This window comes from Myotis daubentonii, chromosome 5 (assembly GCF_963259705.1).
Source record: "Myotis daubentonii chromosome 5, mMyoDau2.1, whole genome shotgun sequence".
NCBI lineage: Eukaryota > Metazoa > Chordata > Mammalia > Chiroptera > Vespertilionidae > Myotis > Myotis daubentonii.
In genome coordinates, this window is record NC_081844.1 from 105,223,496 (window position 1) to 105,243,583 (window position 20,088).

At 50.7% G+C, this 20,088-nt stretch overlaps 1 protein-coding gene and 1 non-coding gene across 4 annotated transcripts in view; both read left to right on the forward strand.

The window, feature by feature from the left end:
• KCNIP1 (potassium voltage-gated channel interacting protein 1) overlaps positions 1–20,088 on the forward strand; it is a 251,455-nt gene that overhangs the window by 228,208 nt on the left and 3,159 nt on the right. For 2 of the 3 annotated variants that reach the window (XM_059695364.1, XM_059695363.1), the window contains exons 2-5: positions 15,531–15,655; positions 16,356–16,425; positions 17,238–17,308; positions 18,279–18,386. In XM_059695364.1, the coding sequence (XP_059551347.1) occupies positions 15,531–15,655; positions 16,356–16,425; positions 17,238–17,308; positions 18,279–18,386 (374 nt within the window). Of the gene's footprint in view, positions 1–10,767; positions 10,801–15,530; positions 15,656–16,355; positions 16,426–17,237; positions 17,309–18,278; positions 18,387–20,088 lie in introns of all 3 variants that reach the window. The other variant, XM_059695362.1, reaches the window with a different exon arrangement.
• LOC132236215 (U6 spliceosomal RNA) lies at positions 1,049–1,155 on the forward strand. The gene has a single exon (XR_009453181.1). It is a non-coding gene; the product is annotated as a U6 spliceosomal RNA (small nuclear RNA).

The window sequence follows — 20,088 nt, forward strand, 5'->3', positions numbered from 1 at the left end:
TCAGGGGCATCGGGGATGTTTGCCGATAATGAGAAGGAGGCGCCAGGGAGCCCTCGCCTCCCAGGAACCTGCCTGAGCCCCGCGTCAGGCCCAGGCCCAGAGCTTCCTGCAATGGCCTGGGGACCAACCAGCTTTACAAATTATCAACATCTCCCCATTAGCTGCTGCAATATTAAATTGTGTGACTGGAAATGAATGAATAATCCCACGGGCGAGTGAGGGAGCCCAAGCAGCGGGGATTTAATAACAAGTCCTGCCCTCTCTCCAAGCGGAAGGTCTCCCTAATTAAATATTAAAGATCTAGCTGCACAGCTACAGAAAAAAAATTGCTTTTTCAGCAGCGGAGCTCTGGGACCCTTCCCCAGCAGACCCAGGTGCCGTGGAGTGGCCCCTTGGGGACCCAAATGAGGGAGCATGGGACGGCACGCGCAAGCACTGCGGGGTGTCAGGCACGGGTCTCACATGCCTTGTCACACTTGGTCCTCACAGGACCCGGGACGTGGGTAGGATCGCATCCAAGTGGCAAAGTTGGAATTTTCACCCAGTTCGATGCGGTTATAGCGCGCGCACACGTGATGTGCAGTTAAGAACAAGGGTTGTGTCATCAGGCAGACCTGGATTTCAGTCCCAGGTCTGCCGTGTCAAACTGTGCGGACTTGGGCAGGTCACCTTACCTCTCTAAGTCTCAGGTCCTTTGTCTTTAAGAGGGTAGCGGTGTGGAGCTCACAGGGGTTTGGGGAGATAATGCACATGAAACTCTAGATGCAGGCTTGGTGCCTAGGAAATGCTTCTGAAATGTCAGCTGTCAGCTGCTGTTCTGGTCAATGGAAGACACACACACACACACACCCCTGCCCCCAGTGTCTCAGAAATGCCTCTTCCAGAATGGAGAGTATCCAACCTACCACTTCTAACCAGGCTGTGTCTTTTTCCCTCTTCTTTGCAGGTTCGGGGCAAGTAAGGTGGGGGCTGTGTGGCATCTATGAAGCGTATACTGCATGCCAGGTACACCTCCACTCATCAGCTCATTTAAGTCTCAAAAGAATGTGTGCTCGCTTCGGCAGCACGTGTACTAAAATTGGAACGATGCAGAGAAAATTAGCATGGCCCCTGCACAAGGATGACACGCAAATTCGTGAAGCGTTCCGTGTTTAAAAAAAGAAAAGAATGTAACAGCCACTCAAAATCCGAACTCTCGAAGATAATCATTGCTAGGATGTTTATGTATGATATTTTAGAGGTAGATCAATAGATAGATAGATAGATAGATAGATAGATAGATAGATAGATAGACAGATATTTCTTATTTTACAAAACCTGCTTTTCTCCTCATCTAGGAATATTTCTGAGAAATAATTTGAAATGTATACAAGGTTACATTGCACATCCCTAACCTGGTCCCACTGCTTCCTACCTTCCTAGATTCTGCTAATTAACACACTTATTTTACATGCTTAATCTCTCCCTTTTAATTACAACTACCAGGACCTAGTTCTCCCTGCAGGGTCCTGGACCAACTAAAATAAGAATAAAGAGGAAGTTCCTGATTCGCTAGAAAAAGTCTTCCCGGACACTTTCTCCAGCCTCTTGTATTCTTGACGCCAGGCAGGCAGGCCTCCAGCCCTGAAGCTGCGGGCACCATCCCTGGCCCCTGTGTGAACAATAGTGCCTCCCGTGACCGCTTCTCTCTAGCGCTGTAACTTGCTTTATTTCTCATCCGCAGCACGCAGCACCACCTCTGACCCCTGCTCTCCACCACCCAGGGCCTAGAGGAGTCACTGGCACGCAGTAGCTACTCAGCAATTGTTTGTCGAATGAGTGAATGGCGTTGTGAAAACAACTCTGCATTGGCAGAAGGACGGACTTGAGTTTAATCCTGCTCTGCCAGGAAACCGGTGTGTGATCTTGGATAGGTCAGCCACGTCTGTGATGTTAGAGGGCAGGATAAAAGCATCTCTGTAATTCGTACGCTCGGCGGCTTACATAGCTTTGTGACCTGGTGAAGGTTGCTTTCGTGCTCAGAAAAGGGAAACAGAATTGGAAATGCTCAATGGGCAGCAGGCAGCTTGAGGCAGGGGAGGAGGGGATCCCGAAAACTATTTGGCGTCTCCCTTTCTGCCACCTAAGACTGGGTCTGCAAATCCTCAAGCGCTGACAATGTGGAAAGCGTGGATAGAGGAAGCTGGTCCCTGACTTGCTGAGACAGAGAACCACAGAGACACATGAGCAGGCCCCTGAGGGACCCCCAGGATGATCCCTGATGTCAGGAAGCATCTGACTGTCAATCAGAGGATGAAATTAGTCTTTGCTCTTCTGTTCGCTGTCTTTGTGACCCCAGGGATAGCTCATAAGATCTCTGATTCCATTTCTCCTAGTAAAACAGGGCAGTCTATCCCATCCCTGACGTGTGATGTTAGCAGCACAGAGCAAACATCTGACACAGCCCCAATCGGGAAAGGCCCTCTCTAATCACAGGACACCCTTTTTCTCCATGTTGCCTAGGATCCAAAACATGAAATCCTGTCACACTTTTAGACGATCACAGGACGCACGAAAGTCACCTGGAAAAACGTGGTGTGGAGGAGGAGGGTGGTTAAACAGGGATTGCAGACTCAGGCAGGTCATGTAGATTAGTGATGATGGATAACAACTGTCCATTGGTCTTAGTGTGGCGAGGTAATAGGGAGTAGTGGGGACTGCGGTTTACTAGCGAGCTCATGCCTGTCTAAAGCGAGCCACTGCTCCTCAGCTCCAGCCAGCTGCTGCCGGGTGGTAATGCAGGCCTGCATAGCTATCACTTCAGATTCTAAAGAGAAGCTAAAAATCCATCTTTTATGTGGAATAAATGTTGACAAGATTCACAGTTAAAAGAAGTGAGACAACAGCTGTACCCTGAGGGCTGCCAGACTAGGATTTCCGAAGGAAGCTGTCCAAAGATGGAATTGGCCACTAATTAGCCAAATGCTTTCCAGATATCCTCTTGGCTGCTGTCTCGAGGCTCTTCATGTATTTCCTAATTAGCTCCTTGTAGCTCTACACACTCTTAGCAAACAATGAGTGCTTACTAAGCACCTACTAAGTGCAAAGCAGACACTGGACATCACCTGGGGAGTGAGATACAAAAAATAAAAACCAACCAAATAGGAACAAGGCACCGTCTCCTCACCCCACCCCACTCCAGTAAAAGAAGGCTCCAACCCCCAAAGGTAGATCCGGTATCTGTTGGTGATTATTGAAGACTAGAGGCCTGGTGCACAAAATTCGTGCGGGGGGGGGGGAGGTGGTCCCCTCAGCCCAGCCTGCACCCTCTTCAATCCTGGACCCCTCAGGGGATGTCTGACTGTCGGTTTGTCCACGCAGTCTGCTGTTCAGTCGTTTGGTCACCCCTCACTAACCCCCCTGCCGGCCTGGTTGCCCCACGCAGCCTGTTCGGTCATCCGTTTGGTTGTTTCAGTTGCGACAGTCGCTTAGGCTTTTATATATATAGATGGTAAGTGCTTCTGGAGTTTGGACAGAAAGAGAGCTTTCCGCGTGGCATTCTGTGAGAGCTGCCAGAGGAGGTGGCTCTTAAGCCAGGTTGAGAGAGCAGCTGGGGTTGGGGTCTGCTGATCCCATGCTCTGGCAGAGACAGGAGTCCAGACACCAGCAGACTGTGGCTGCACAGAAAACCCATGCTGGGCAATTGCAGGGAACTGTGCTAGAAAGGTAACCTGGGCGCCAGAGCGGACCCTTCCATGACAGCTGGGGAACCCGGGCCTTTATCCTGAAGATTCCTCAGCAGGGAGGTGGTGGTTTGTAGAGGGGCAAACTGATGGAGGGGCACCCCTGTCCTCCTGCTTTCTCCGGAGTGAGGGGTCTGGGCAAGGGCCCCAGGCTTCCTCCAGGTCCGACTCCCACCTCTTGTTTATTTCAGCCCAAACAGAACAGGCAGACAGAGCTCCCCCAGACCGCCGCGCGCAGGCCGCTTCCGTGGGGGTGGAGGAGGCCTTCATGTAATGATCTGAGTCTTGAAGCAATTCCAAGAGGCGGCGGGCCTTCTAAGTAGGCAGTATTTCCTTTTTTTTTTTTTTTAATGATGGTTTCATTTTCCATTTTTATTGGCCCTTCACTGATTGCTCCCGGGCTCTCTGACTGGCTGTGAGCTGCGCTGACATTTATAGAAATCAATACATTAATAAATCACGAAGTTCATAATGTCTGATTTGCTTCTAAATGAGACAGAACTATTATCACCATAAAGTTGCACATAAAATAGGCCCAATTGTGATGTATTGTGTAGTCTAATCAAAGGCATTGGAGTGAGTAACCTTTCCCCAAAAGAGGGAAGCAATCAGGGCTGAATAACTTCATTAATAATTCAAGGTGTGTCTGCCCAGGCTTCATTTATTCAGCGCACAGTTAAGAGGCTGCCGAGCCGAGGCCTGGAGATGACACCTCGCCGCCTCCTCCCTGCCTCGGAGACACCCTCTCTCCCACGACCTGGCTGCAGGCCTGGCGCTGGGCTGTCCAGCTTCCTTCTCCAGCTAAGAAATGGACCAAAGCGGTTCACACGCTGACTGCCTGGATTATTAAGGGCAGAAGACTGGAGCCGTGTAGTAACTCTCAGGGAGAGGAGGCAGGGCATTTTCTCAAGGGCTTACGTGGTGACGCCCGCGTGCTCATGCTCCAGGCCGTGTTTCCTGTGTTTCCTGTGTCCCCCACCCACAGTGCCCTGTGCTGTTCCACGCACCTGCGGACTGAGGTGCTCAGTGCTCCTTCATCCAGAGTCTTGTGTTTGCGCGTGTCCGCCGCCGCAGTTGATACAGATTGACAATGCTCACTTACGCCACTTCATGGCCAACTGAACTGGCCCCTGGGTGCCTCTGACAGAGGGAATCCCAGAACGAGAAAATCTTCCTGTGTTAAAGAGAAGCACATTTCATTACCTGGATCAGTGGTTCTCAACCTTCTGGCCCTTTAAATACAGTTCCTCATGTTGTGACCCCCCAACCATAAAATTATTTTCATTGCTACTTCATAACTGTAATGCTGCTACTGTTATGAATCGTCATGTAAATATCTGCTATGCAGGATGGTCTTAGGCGACCCCTGTGAAAGGGTCATTCGACCCCCACAGGGGTCACGACCCACAGGTTGAGAACCGCTGACCTAGATCCATCAGAAAAGGCATAATCTACACCTAGAAACTAGCTAACAGATGTGAATATTGGATTCTACTGTGGAGAATGACCCTTAAAAATCATAGTCATAGTATGTGGAATAACATTTTTTGGAGCACCTACTATGTGCAGGGAGCACTTAACATATCACATTTAGATTGTAGGAGGGTATGATTAGTCTGATAACCATATCTCTCCTAGGGACAGTGAGATGATTAGATCGATTGTGAAATTATTACCATGCTCTCTGCACTTCCCAACATAGACACTCAATCCAAGGTTATGTTAGTACTGAATTCCAGCCAATGCTCACCTGGCCAATCTCCAGTATTTCCCCGCCTGGGATTATTTTGCACTAGAAGCCTGGTGCACAAATTCGTGCATGGATGAGGTCCCTCGGCCTGGCCGGCGATGAGGGTCATCAGAGCCAGCAGGCCAGGGGGAGGGGCCACAGGAGGTTGGCTGTGGGAACACACTGAACACCAGGGGCAGCTCCTGCATTGAGCATCTGCCCCCTGGTGGTCAGTGCATCATCATAGCAACTGATCGACCAGTCATTCGGTTGACCGGTCATAACGGTCGCTTAGGCTTTTATATATATATATATATAGATGGTGTACAGAAGTTTATTTTCACACTAACAACAAAGAAAGGGTATATTTGGTTGGGTTTCAGGTGCTGAGCCTACAGTATGAAGTTGGTTTGAGGACCTGAGCACAAGGGTTTGGGAGTGTTGAACATGTGCCCACTCTCCTCAAACAGCAGGAATGTGTGAGGGAGCCGGGTCAGGCTGGGGTCGTGCACTTCCCTTCCCAAATCCATATCCAGCGACTTCACGCTGATCCTGAACTAGGCCCTGATGAGACTATTCACATCAGGAAATTAGAAAATGCTGTTAATTGGACTCTCCTCTCCCCCCCACCCCTGCTCTCCCCAGTCCCAAGAGCCAGCTCTTCACAGCCCACCAAAGCGAGCCCTCTGTAGAGGCGCCACCGCCTGGCAAGTCATGAAGCTGTTTGGGCTGAAAGACAGGCGTGCACACCTTAGCCTGACCTTGATCTTGTGAGTTTCCATGGATGAGAAAATCAAGCATGCCACACTTGCAGCCAGCGGGCCGCAAGCCTTGTTTAAACATGCCGCGAGTTTGACATGTTTGCAAGCCCACCTGAGATAAGTTCTATTCACGTGGCAATTTTACTTTTCCTTTGAGAAATTCCTTCAAGCTCTCTCTGCATCTTCATTTTTCCATCTTAAAACTACAGGTGCCCTTGAAAACTTTCCATACACAGTGTATTTCAGTTCTCTGACCTCTCTCCCCACGTGAGGGTGTGGGGAGAGGTCAGAGAACTAAAATACACTACTCCTCCCACCCCCATTTGCAATGAATTGTCATTTTTTGCTTCCCATTCAAAAGGAGCAACAAAATCCCACCCATGCAATCCTCTTATTTCCTGCAGGAATCTAGACCCACATGCCCTCTGTCCCCAACACAGTGCCCGCGCTCATTAACTGGCCACCTGCGTGTGCTGGAACTTCAGGGCCGTGTCCAGCTGAGACCAAAGGAGAAACAGCAGGAAGTGTCCCCAGTGTGGCCTGATTGCTGTGGTGGCAGGATTTGGGCCTCATTGGACTAATTGCTCCCTGGAGCTGGGGTCCCTGCCAGAGCTGCCAAAGAGGTCCATCGCCGGAAACATCGCCCGGAGGTTTCTGCCCCTGGGAGATGCTACCATGAACCTGGCATTTCTGTTTTGCAGTCTGGCCAGGGTCTTAGCTGCACGAAAGCATTGCGTGGGAGGTGAGGGGACACACGGGTGGGTCCCTCATGTATTGGCCTTGCTCCTCCTTCTCCTGCAACATCGCATGGGGCTCCTTCTCTCTGCCAGCCCTGGCCTCTACACGCCTCACTTCTTTCCCAGGAGTGTCTCTGTGTCCTCAGTCTCCGTGAAAAATGTGTGGCTGTTACACAACAGCATTGTGATTGCTGTCACAAACTGGGTAGTGACTTTGTGGGCTTTCAATAATTTCATGACGTTTCCATCACTACCCTGCCAACAAGTTGCAAGGTGCATCCAACATCCCTTCCCACACACCCTCGCTTGGGGAGAGAGGTCAGAGAACTGAAATACACTGTGTATGGAAAATGTTCAAGTCATTTGATCTTGAAAACCTTCCATCTGATGGAAGTAGCAGTACTCAAAGATTTTTTTTTATAGGGCTTTTTTTTTTAGAGCATTTTGAGGACTGAGGTGGGAATGCATGAGGAATGTATAAATTTAATTTTGCTTAAAAGAGGCAGGAGGGTTTCAAGATAAAGAGAACACATGCTTGGAGCAAAAATGAGTTGAGTTTTATTGAACCAAGAAAACTAAAAAAAAAAAAAATGTCTGGAACACTCAGGAAATCGTTATCAAGGCTCGGCTCAGTGCTCCTGGGACCAGTTGTTAGTTTATAACATTCAGAGCTGAGGAGCCGTGTGTGCTGGTGTGGGCCGTCGGAGCCTCCGCCTCCAGGCTAGCCTTCAGGACCAAATGGAATTCCTTCCCGTCTCTGCTCCACATGGGCACCAACAAGGATCTTCACCCCATTATATTGGGGTATCCAAATGATGGTGCTAAACCCTTCCAGGACAAACCAATCAACCATCTTTAAGGGGAGAGCAAAGGTGACAATTTCAGGTGGCAGCTTGCCATCGCTGATGTCGTCTCCGATGGAAGCAACACAGCTCAGGCAGCACTGAAAACGGACCACTGGCGACACTAGAAATGTGGTATCACGAGGAAGCACAGCATCCAGTTGTATGCACACGGTCACCTAAGTTATCTGTAGCTCAAGTATAACATGATCTTTTTAACTCCCTTCTCGGTAGAGTTTCAGAGGCATCCCCCAGTTTTGCTATGCCATGTTTTCATTATCATCTAGTTCAAAATACATTCTAATTTCCGTGAGATTTCTTTCTGGATACATGGATAACTTGGGAATTCGAACCATACTGCTTGATTTCCAAACATTCTGAGATTTCTTCATTTTCCTGTTGTTATTTCTTTTTAAAATATATTTTTATTGATTTTTAGAGAGAGGAGGAGGGAGAGGGAGAGAGAGAAGCATGGATGTGAGAGGGAAACATTGATTGGTTGCCTCCTGCACACACCCCAACGGGGGATCCAAACCCACGACCTGGGATGTGGGCTGACTGGGAATCGCACCTCAGCGTTTTGTTGCGTGGGAGGACGCTCAACCAACTGAGCCACGCCAGCCAGGGCGCTTCTTGCTCTTGATGTCTTGCTTAATTCCGCTCTGGACAGAAAACACCCTGCACAATTTCAAGTCTTTGCACTTGTCGAGGTTGGCTTGATGACCCAGGAAGGGTCGTTTCGGTGAATGTTCTATGTGCACTTGGAAAGGACGCGTAGCATCCTGTGATTGCTGGGGAAAGAGCCCTGTGTGTGTCCATGAGGCCAAGTGTGTTAGCTGCGTTGCTCACATCTCCTGCCCCTGACTGATTTTTTGTTGTTTATCAGTGATTGGAGAGGTGCTTTTAAATCTCCAGCTATGGTTGTTCATTTGCTACTTCTCATTTTAGTTTTGTCAGCCCTTATGTGTATTTTGAAGCTGTGTTATTAGTGCACACTAACTTAGAATTGTTGCATCTTACAAAAGCTCTCTCTTCCTCTCTAGCAAAGTGTCTTGCCTGAAAGTCTCTGATATCTGGTGTTAAAATAGCCATGCAGGCTTCTGTTGATTTGGGTTTGCATCCTGTATCCTTTTCCATCCTCTCACTTTGACCTTTCCTGGGCCCTTATGCTTGCAAGCAGCACTTAGTTGGGGTTTGGCTTTTACTGGGCGATGGCTCCTTGTATTGAAGGTGTTCCATTTGCCTTGGCGAGCCTGCGGAAAACTCTGTTTGGCTCTGCGACCTTTTGGCTTTGGCCTAATTTCTCTTGAACTGTCCTTTAAGAATTAGCAAATGCCTAGGGAATAAGCAGCCCAGTGAGGTCAGGCCCATTGCTCTGGGGCCCCTCCAGGCTTGGCCCCTCGGTTCCGGAATGTCTCCATAGCACTGTCCAATCTCTGTCTTCCCAGACTGCTGCCGGTCACGCTCCCATCCTTACTTCTGAGTTTGTAATCCCTGGTCTGTGTGTGTACCAGCCTGAGAGAACTCCGTATGAGCAGACAGGATGTCCCGCTCTCCCTGGCATGCCAGAGAAGCCCAGTCCATATGAAAATGCTACTGACGGGTTTTTAGGGCAGTGAATCTATTCTGCAGGATACAGGACATTATACTTGTGTCAAAACCCATAGAACTGTACCGTGGGAAGAGTGACAGCTAATGTAAACTATGGACTTCAGTTAAAAATAATCTATTAATCTTGTTTCGTCCGTTGCAACACATCTGTCAGACCAAAGCAAGATGTTAATAATAGGGGACACTGTGAGGCTGGGTGTGTGGGAACTCTCCCCATTTTCTGTAAACCTAAAAGTGCTCTCAAAAGAAAGTCTATTCGAAAAAATACATAAATACCAATGCTACTTATGCAGAGGGGTAGAAGAGGTCAACTAAGTCCAGCAAAATAAGTCTCTCGTATGAAATTCAGGTCGGCAGACAAGAGCAGAAACACTTACCCGTGGATGCCCCCGACAGCACCACTTTGGGAGGCAGCAGGAAATGGGGTTGTAGGTGGGAGTGACTAAAACACCCTTAAGGTGGCGGCTGGGCTGCCTTCCGCAGTCTTGTCCGAGGTACTGGCAGGACAGGAGGAAGTTCAAGTAATGGCCTGCAGAGGAAAACCAGGCTGATCCCCAGGTAGAGTCCCAGCGGGGGAGCAGCAAAAGCAGCAAACAGAGCCCCTGTGTCCCACTCTCTGGGACCTGGGGCCCCCACTCCACGCTGCCAGGAGGATTTTCTAGGGCTGATGTTTTGTCTTGTCTTATTCCCCGCATCACGGAGAACCCAACTCCACTCCGCTCACATGTCCTAATGTGCTAGCTGGGTTTTTAAAGGGCCCTTTTCCTTTTCTGCATCTTTGTTACTTACCAGCCTGAAAAGGGACGAGATCTGTAGATTGTAAGCTCCATGAGAGCAGGGGACAGAGTTATCTCATTCACTGATACATAGGGTGGGGCAGCTGTAAACGTACTTTTGCCCCTCCCAGTATGTATAGTAGATACTTCATGGGTTGTTGTTAAAGAATCGGCTTCAGATCACCCAGTAGCGGAGAGGGGCCGTGGGGCCTCCATTGTGGAGGGCATCTCTGAGCCGCTCTTCAAGCAAACGCGCAGGTATTTCCGAGGCCCATCCACATCCGCGCATCCTCTGCCCCATGCCATCCCATCTCTCTTCCGGCTGCATGGCTGCATGGCTGCGGGCATGCTCAGTGAGCCCCCTGCTGGGAGCCGCGGGCACTGCAAGCTGACCCATCGCCCTTGCCTGTTCTCATGGTGGGGAAAGGCCAGGGAGAGGTCAGCCCAGCTCCCCTGCAACACCTCTTGGCCTGGGGCGAGCTGGACGGTGACCTGGACTCCCTCAGGGCGGACGCTCCCTGGAAAATGAACGTGTGTTTTGCTTTTTTGATGAATGGATTTGGTAAAATGTTTTCTTACTTTCTCCTAGACATCGCCTGGTGGTATTACCAGTATCAGAGAGGTAAAAGCGCTTAAACTAACTTGACTCCTTGGTCACATTAATTTCAAAGGAAGAGCTATTCAACCGAGTATTCGGGTTTTCTGAGAAGCCTTCTCGCTCACCAACTTTCTGTGCCCCGTGTTCACAGACCCCACCTGCACGGAAACCGTTGGAAACGTCCTTTTAGAGACAACTTATGAGGAAAGCTCTGCTCCCCGAAGCATCGGATATGTTTTCCTCTCCTGGGCAATAAAGTATATATAAGAGCTCAGTGCCAATTTGTGGCTCAAGTGTAGTAACTGCATAGGACAAATGACCTGAATTTCTGTGTTCTCTTTGTCCCTGTGGTCTTGACCTCCTAATCGAATCCACATTTTCTGAGGCTGTTTTTCTTATTACTTTACCTCTTATTATTGTATTATATTTATTTCATATAATTGCTTCAATCCCTTTGTGCAACAAAGTGGAATGTGTTAAGCAAATAGCGAGGGAGCGAGAAGGTTAGGTAGACGGAGTGGGGTGAGGCAGGAGAAAGGCAGGCAGGTGTGAGGGTGTATACCACAGATCAGGAGCCAAAAGCTGAAATGCCTCCGGGGCCAGGAAGGCGGCATAGCTGACGGAGGTGAACCAGAGGGGATGGAGGGAGCCCTGGAGGGCACGGTCACTGCTAAGCTTCTGATAATCCCATTCCCAAGGAAAATCAGAAACCCAAACGTGAACATGAGTCCCTCATCTTTAAATCTTGGCAGTGCATTCCCAAAAAATTATAGCACATGTTACAGGCCGAACAAGACCTATCTCCGGGCTGTGTTCATGCCAAGGGACACCACTTTGTAACCTCAAAACTGCTTGGGTGGGTATGAAGTCCAGCCGGAGACTGCAGGCTGGAAAAACTACTTTTCCGTCCAGGGAGAAGGAGATGGCCATGGCCATGGTCATGGGCCTGACAGAGGAGGCGCCTCACCAGGCTGAAGACCAAAGGCGTGGGTCCTCCTGCTCCTCATAGTCTAAGGGTCTGACTCGTACACAGGCCAGAGCTTGCTGGGGGCAGACCCACTGGAAGGCTGGCTGCAAGCCCATTTCCAATTTGTGCTCAAGGGAAGCAGAAGCCGTTGCAGGGGCACGTGGAAGCGAGATCCATACAAGAGGCCTGGCCGGCGGGACTCTGGGTCCAGGTGTGTCACCAGCTGTCGATGACAGCAGGCCTGGGATTCAGGCAAAGCCACTTAATGGCAGAGCATGGCAGAGGTCACCTGCGCCAGCCCTTCACCTGGGCTCCGTGGGGGTGAGAGATACAGGAAGTCACTGGGAGAACTCAGGGCACAATGCCATGCGGCAGAGCCTTCCCTTTTCTGAGGGCCCGAAGCTTTCATCCCACACTCGGAAGGGCTGTGACCCCCCAAATGTAAGGACCACTTCCTCTGCATCATCTTCTCCAGCCTCTCCTTCTGCATCCTCTGCAGTTGGTCATTCGATCTGGTTTTCGCTACCCCCAGCGAGAGGCGGTGCATCGCTTCCGAAGGTGCCCCTGCTTAGAGCACTCCTTATGTGTTAGGACACCCATCTCCCTGATGTTCGCGTGGAGAAGGCAATGGCCCCCCACTCTGCACCACACACAGGTTTTAGTGGCTTACGGGCATGAAAGCATTTTACAAATTAAAAGTACTTGACAAGCAGGTTTGCTCATCTCTAGGTTAATTTTCTACCATCCACGCGCAATCTTGGGAACTGGCTCACCATTATTTTTAATAACAAAAATAATGACAACAAGCAACGTTTGGCCTTGGAGACTCTGAACGAACCTCCAAAGAAATCACCAAGCTGCCTCCCCACCTACTAATGCTGTTTCCTCTTCCTCCACCCAGGGACTCTCCGGGGCCAACAGGAGGGTGCAAAAACCCCTGAGGCCCCTTCCCACGTGTCTGCAGAGTGTACGTACAGTGGCCAAGCCACGAGGCATCCCAGGAGAGGGAGGAGAGAGCTGGCGTGAGACGCAGGAATGCCTCCTGCCTCCAAGGTTGCCTCAAGTGTAGGCCAATTAGTCGTTTCCATTTGCCCGTCGTGGCACAGGAGGGTCACGCTCGGCACAGATTTACAAAGAAAGAGATTAAAATTGAAAATAGCACGTTGGTGGGGGAAAGGATGATTCCATAAAACTTTGGCTTCTATGTGTGGCATGCTGACTGGATTGCTGTGTGAACTCGAGTTCTTACTAATTAACAATAGGAGGACCGAGAGCCGCGGAGTTAAGCCCCGCCTGCCCGTGTGCAGGCTGCTTCCAGCATCTCCAGTCCAGAGATGTGGATTTCCCTCCATGGCTGCTGTCACCGCAGCCTAACAGGGAGAGGGTGACGGGAAAGGAAAACTAAACAAAAGCTCGCCAGGCGATGCCCGACTATTCCGGTGTTACAGAACCCGTTTGATGTGGGGATCGATCCCGCTGCCCAGACAGCAAACTAATCATTGGTTAGTCAAGTCCAGTTCTACCTTAATGGGTTTAATATTTGATATTTCAATACCTACTTAGTGCATTTTTAATAAAAGAGACGGCAGGCAAGTGCAGTTTCTGCATCAGACTCTCAGACTCAGGAGGAATTCAGTCAGGAGCTGAATAGGAAGAAGACGATCTTGTAAAAATGTATTTTAGGCTTCTAGGTAAGATAAATGGGGAAAGGTATACTAGACACCTTCAAAAATACACCATTTCTTCCAAAAATACATTTGTATCTTCCTCACTTACATTTTAACATAGCTTTTGCCTCTTTTCAATGTTAAATATCTGTGAGTTTTATAATTGATCTTTAGAAAAAGGGGAATGGAGAGAGAAAGAGAGAGAGATGAGATCAAAACATCGATTGGCTGCCTCCTGCATCCCCCTACTGGGGATCAAGCCTGCAACCGGGCATGAGCCCTGACCGGGAATCAAACCTTTCAGGACGACACTCCAAACAACTGAGCCACACGGGCCAGCGCTCTCTGTACATTTTTACGTAACATTGCAATTGAATCTAATGCCAGGCGATTTAAACCAACAATTCGATTTGTATTTTAAAATGAGCTAAAGAAAATATGAGCATTCTGAATTAGATTTATGTGGGGGTTTGTTGCTTGTTTGTAATTGCTACTTGTTAGCTGCAAACATAATAACAATTAAAGGCGCTGTGAGAGTTACAAGGAAATTGGCCACTGCGGCTCTGTTGTCTAAACAGAGGATCTTACGTTGGCTAATCTGTCCTGCTCCCAAGCAGGATAAGGCGATATGTATTGCCAGGCACATAATAAGAGAGATGTCGACAAGGAATTGTCACCAAATTCCTCGGCCCCTCCCTTGGAAACCCGGCCAAACGCCTGTTCCCTTGGGGGAAGCTGCAAGATTCACTCACTTTGATGGATCCCTTTCCTCTTGAAATCCAAGTAGCAAACGGAAAAGGGGTGCAAAGAGGCAGACACTGACTAGGGCGATGCCCGCAGAGTAACGCAGGGCTCACCTGTTCTCTCAGGGAGCAACCCCGCTTGTCCTCACTCTGGCCGCGGGGGGTGCCAGGGTGCGTGTCTGTCCCAGCAGCCTGTCCACCTCGCCACTATTCTCGCCAGCCCAGACCTGCAGTCGTTCAATATATGGATTTGGTAACGCCTGCATGACAGCGATGGGCAGGAGAGGTTAGATGGTAATTGATTCTTGATTGGAGTAAATTCATAGCAAGCACTCTGGCAGGGCCCAGAGGAAAACACTCACTCACCCTTCTGGGACGGAAAGACGACGAGAGTTCCGCCTGTTTGGGTTTTATGATCCTTCGACAGGAGGTGGGCAGAGTTCTCGCTTTAATTGACGGACACCTTTTACATCACTGGTGCAAAATGAGATTGCACTGTGGTTAGACTGCCACCTAAAACAGCGATTCTGAGAGCCCTTCGATGCATTAGAAGCTTTCATGTATATAAAGTAGCTCCCATTTCAGTCCTGTTTCCATGATGTCAGGCCAGCTAGTAAATATTACAAAACGATACTGTAAAATGCATCCCTATTTTTAAATTTACATTCATGCTGTAATTTGAGCTTTCTGCTACCGTGCTAGCCTTTCTCTAGTCCCAAATGGTGAGAGTTTACTCCAGGCTTTTATTTTTTATTTTTTTAATTGATTTCAGAGAGGAAGGGAGAAGGAGAGAGCTAGAAACATCAAAGATGAGAATCATTGATCAGCTGCCTCCTGCACGCCCCACACTGGGGATCCTGTCCATAACCTGGGCCTGTGCCCTGACGGGGAATTGAACCGTGACCTCCTGGTTCATAGGTCAACGCTCAACCACTGAGCAACACCAGCCGGGCTAATCTATGCTTTTCTGATAGCCTTGTTTCCCTTTGCTGTTTGGAGGGTGTGGATCAATCTGCTCACTTACCTGTGTCTCTAGAATATTCCGATGTTCAGTGCACAGCGCATTGAATATGCAAAGAAATCATTTCAAAAGAAAGGGAAATGTTTCCATACGGGCTTATTTTTAGCACCTCTGCTGTCAGCCTCACGGGGAACGTGTTTCTCTCCAGCACCGAGCTCCTCCCCTGGGGTCTGGCCTGGAGACGGTGGATGGTGGTGAGACAGACAGGGACCGGGCAGGGCTCCAGGCAGGAAGGTCCTCTGCAGGGTGGTCCCGGCCCTCGGCCCTGTGTCCCAGGTCACCACCCTGGAGACAGCCCCGACTGGTCTGACAGCGCCCCCCGGTCAGCATCCCAATGCCATCTCCTCCGGTTCCAGATAAGATTGAAGACGAGCTGGAGATGACCATGGTTTGCCACCGGCCCGAGGGCCTGGAGCAGCTGGAGGCCCAGACGAACTTCACCAAGAGGGAGCTGCAGGTCCTCTATCGGGGCTTCAAAAACGTAAGACCCTCGGCCCCCGCAGGCCCCGCCGGGCTCCCCTGGGGCTGGGCTCTCCCAGATGCCCCGGGGGCCTGGCCGGAGCTCTCCCATGGGTGTCGCTGTGAAAGGAGGGAGGTCGGTTCCGTAAAGGGCACGTGAGGCCAGGCCGCCTGGCGGGAAAGGAGGACTCCAGGCGGGGATGGATTCCAGCTCAGCACAACCCGTTCACACTCCGTATGGTTGGTGCCTCAGAAACAATGGGGTTTAGGGGCTGCTAGCCCAGCGGGCGGCACCGATACATAAGCCTGAGAGCCAGCGTGTTCACTTACCGCTTATTACACGTGCTGAGCCTCATGATAGTCTTGTTGGGAAGGTCCTGTTAGGCCCATGTTACAGCGAAGGACGCTGAGGGTCAGAGACTGACTCAGTCACAAAGCTTAGAAGGCGCTGAGCCAGGAACCAAACCCAAGTCCTTCTCCTCCCAGAGTCCAAACGCTTCCTCCTCCCAGCCCCTTCTCTGAGGAAGTCCCTTCATTCTGCAAAGCCGCTTTGGTCCTAGGGTGGGGCTGCCCGGCCCCCCGCCCCTCCCGGCCCCTCCCCCAACCCCTCTAGATCCTTATGATCTAGAGATCATAAGGAACCCTAGACCCCAAGGCTGGGCCCAGTCTTCTGCTCTGGGGGCGGCCCTCAGACACCCCCGCTGACTGTCCCCTTCCGGCAGGAGTGCCCGAGTGGTGTGGTCAATGAAGAAACATTCAAGCAGATCTACGCACAGTTCTTCCCTCATGGAGGTGAGTCCCACCTTGGAAAAGACCCTGCCTGGCTCCCTTTTCTTTCTTTCTTTTTTAAATATTTTTTATTGATTTCTGGGAGGGAGGGGGAGAGAGAGAGAGAAACATCAATGAGGAGAGAGAATCATTGATCTGCTGCCTCCTGCATGCCCCTGACTGGAGACCGAGCCTGCAACCCCAGCCTGTACCCAGACCAGGAACTGAACTGTGGCCTCCTGGTTCATAGGTCGATGCTCAACCACTGAGCCACGCCGGCCGGGCCCAGCTCCCTTTTTGAGAAGCAGCCTCCCTTCTCCAAGTTCATGCTCCTTGTACCTGCCTCCTCAGCACCAGGGAGAACTCAGAGCAAGATGCTTCCCTTATTACACGTTGTGGAGTTCGCGAAAGCGTTAGCAGGAAAGAGCTCTGGAAAGGGTCCCTCTCCGGGAGGGGGCGGGCGACAGGGCCCCCTCATGACGGCTCTAGAAAGCAGGTGCTCCTCCCAATGCGGCAGCTGCGTCTCGGGGAGGCCAAGCCTCGCTCGGGACCACACAGCAGTGAGCACTGCCAATCAGAAGAGCGTCCCCATCCGGTCACTGTCATTCGTCCACCAAGAACCACACAGGCAGGCAGGGGGTCTGTCTCTGGGGGTGGCTAAGTGCAGGGACCCCAGGAGAGCCAGGCGGATCCGGTTCATGCCCGTGGGCTTGCCACTCCATAGCGTCTCCTTTCCATCCCCCAGCACCACCCTCTTCTCTTTCTTGTTGTCCTAAGTGCTCCCTGCGCGCTCTCAGTGCCCTGCTCCCCTCACCTGCCTCTCCTCTGCCTTGCAGATGCCAGCACGTACGCCCATTACCTCTTCCACGCCTTTGACACCACCCAGACCGGCTCCGTGAAGTTCGAGGTGGGTGTGTCCCTGGGACTCCCCGGGTCCCCGTCTCCTCTGGCTCTGAGTCACGGGGTGTTGGGGAAAGGGTTGGTCATCAGATGCCCTCAGGGAAGACAAAAACCTCCATCCGTTTAACAAGCATGTCCTGGATAGAGAGAGAAGCGGCGCCGGCCCTGCCTCCGGAGCTCAGGGCCTCAAGGGACCGATGGTGGCAGGCTGGTAGCCCCCGTGCACACGGAGCGAGCACACGCAGGCTCTGTGCTTAGTGCTTCGCGTGTATCAGTTCCCTGAACCCTCACAATAGCCCTGCAGAGCAGGGGCTATTATGTACTACCAGTTGCAGAAACGGGAAGTAAGGCCACCTGCCTTTCCCAAGATCACACAGCAAAGGAGGGATTTGAACTCAAGTAGGACATTCCCAGAGTCCATGCCCTTAGCCACTAGACCAGCGGTTCTCAACCTGTGGGTTGAGACTCCTTTGGCGGTCGAATGACCCTTTCACAGGGGTCGCCTAAGACCATCCTGCATATCAGATATTTACATGACGATTCATAACAGCAGCAACATGACAGTTATGAAGTAGCAACAAAAATAATTTTATGGCTGGGTCACAACATGAGAAACTATTTACAGGGCCAGAAGGTTGAGAACCACTGCACTAGACTATGCCACCACCCACACAATCACCGCAGCCGTGGGAGGAGGCAGTACCAGGGAGGCTGTGGCTGTGTCTGGAGGTGTCAGCAGGCACAGAGCTCCATTCCTGCCCAAGGGGGCCCCTTCCCAAAACATGGGGCAGGGAGGGGAATGAAGGGGGGGCGGGGGAGGCGCTGCTCTTCACTGAGCTTGGCCATATCCTTCCGGGGACAGAGGCCATGGGAGACACCACGGTGTCAAATCGGTCACAGAGTCGGGCCCACAGACAGAGCTGCACCCCAGCCGACGGCTTGGTGTTACTGTCACTCATGCCTCTCCCACTTCTCAGGACTTCGTAACCGCTCTGTCGATTCTGCTGAGAGGAACCGTCCATGAGAAGCTAAGGTGGACATTTAACTTGTATGACATCAATAAGGATGGATACATAAACAAAGAGGTGAGCGGGCTGAGGCCCAGGCGTGAGGGGCCACCGGAAGGCATCTCAGGAAACAGGAAACAGCCCAGTCATGGTGAGGAAGGTGTCCCAGTGAGGAGGGGTCTGCTTTGGGGCGAACAGAGCTGGTGTCCGGCAAAACGAAGAAGTTCACCTTTGCCCTCCCCGTTGCCCTAGCTGCCCCTTTCCCAGGCACAAAGAAAGGGCTAAGTAGATCCATTCATTCTCACTGGCTCACACACATTCGATGCGGATTTCTAAGTGGATATAAGTGGTTTATTTCAGTGTAGAATTACTCTTCCCAGGGGAGCTTGCATTTTAACAGGTTAACAGCCACAGTGAGAGCCAAAAGTTGGAATAGTTTTGCAGTTTTCTCCTTGAAGAGAAAAGGGAGATTTGGGGCGAAGAGGAGACCACAATTGGATCATATGGGCCACAACCTATTTTGCAATAAACCCGCAGAAGTGGGGGGAGGGTGGGTGTAGCCGTTTCTAAAGAAATGGTCACAAATAACTTCTGAACCTTCACTGCTTGACACATTTGGAGCCTCGGAGTCCATGTGGTGTCTGTCTAGCCCAGCGGTTCTCAACCTGTGGGTCGCGACCCCTTTGGGGGTCAAACAACCTTTTCACAGGGGTCGCCTAAGACCATCGGAAAACACATATATAATTACATATTGTTTTTGTGATTAATCACTATGCTTTAATTATGTTCAATTTGTAACAATGAAAATACATCCTGCCTATCAGATATTTACATTACGATTCATAACAGTAGCAAAATCACAGTTATGAAGTAGCAACGAAAATAATTTTATGGTTGGGGGTCACCACAACATGAGGAACTGTATTAAAGGGTCGCGGCATTAGGAAGGTTGAGAACCACTGACCTAGCCAGTGAAAGGCCCTCAGGTCCACCTCAAAACGCACGTGGGTATCTACTGTGCCCAGCTTCTTGGTTGAAGCTTGGATGTAGCATCCATAACATCCGCTTCCTGAGCGCCAACCCTCACCTCAGCCCTGCAAGGTTCCCTCCAGGGTTTTATTCCTCATTCATTCAGTCATGCCTTTGCCCAACACATATTTGAGGGCTTATTAGGTGTTCCAGAGGCTGAAGATAAATTGTTGAGCAACCCCAAAAAATGGGAAAACCCTAATATCCCCGTTAGCAAGTGTGTTACCTGAATTCCAGTGACTGCATACCATGGAAATCCAGGTGGCCAGCTAACATCACGCAAGAGTAACCCGATGGAGAACGTGTATGACGCATTGCATTGGGAAAGTCCCTTTATAAAGCAGCATGTATAGAACACTATACAGAGTAGCTCAGCCTCAGTCAGCTGTCCACCTTCGCTGCAGTCAGCTGTGGTCAGTGTCACTTGTGGCCACAGCGACAGGCCACCGGGTACAAATCCAGCCACCCAGGAATTAAAGAGTGGGGAGAGGGCCTTCCTGAAACGGGGTGTGAGCTGACCGGTACATAAACAGGTCCACCCCAATCCCAACATTAACCCTCACAGCGGGTAACGCTCAAGAAAAGGTAACTAACTACCCAAGGCTTCTGGAGGCAAAGAGAATTTCCCACTGTCCTCTTGGGAGGAGGTGCCCCGCTAGTCTGCTTTCTAACTCCCCCTCCCCAGCGAAAGAAGGTCCTTGTAATCACTCTCATTCCTAAGGGGGATGAGGAGCCCCAAGCCATCACCTAA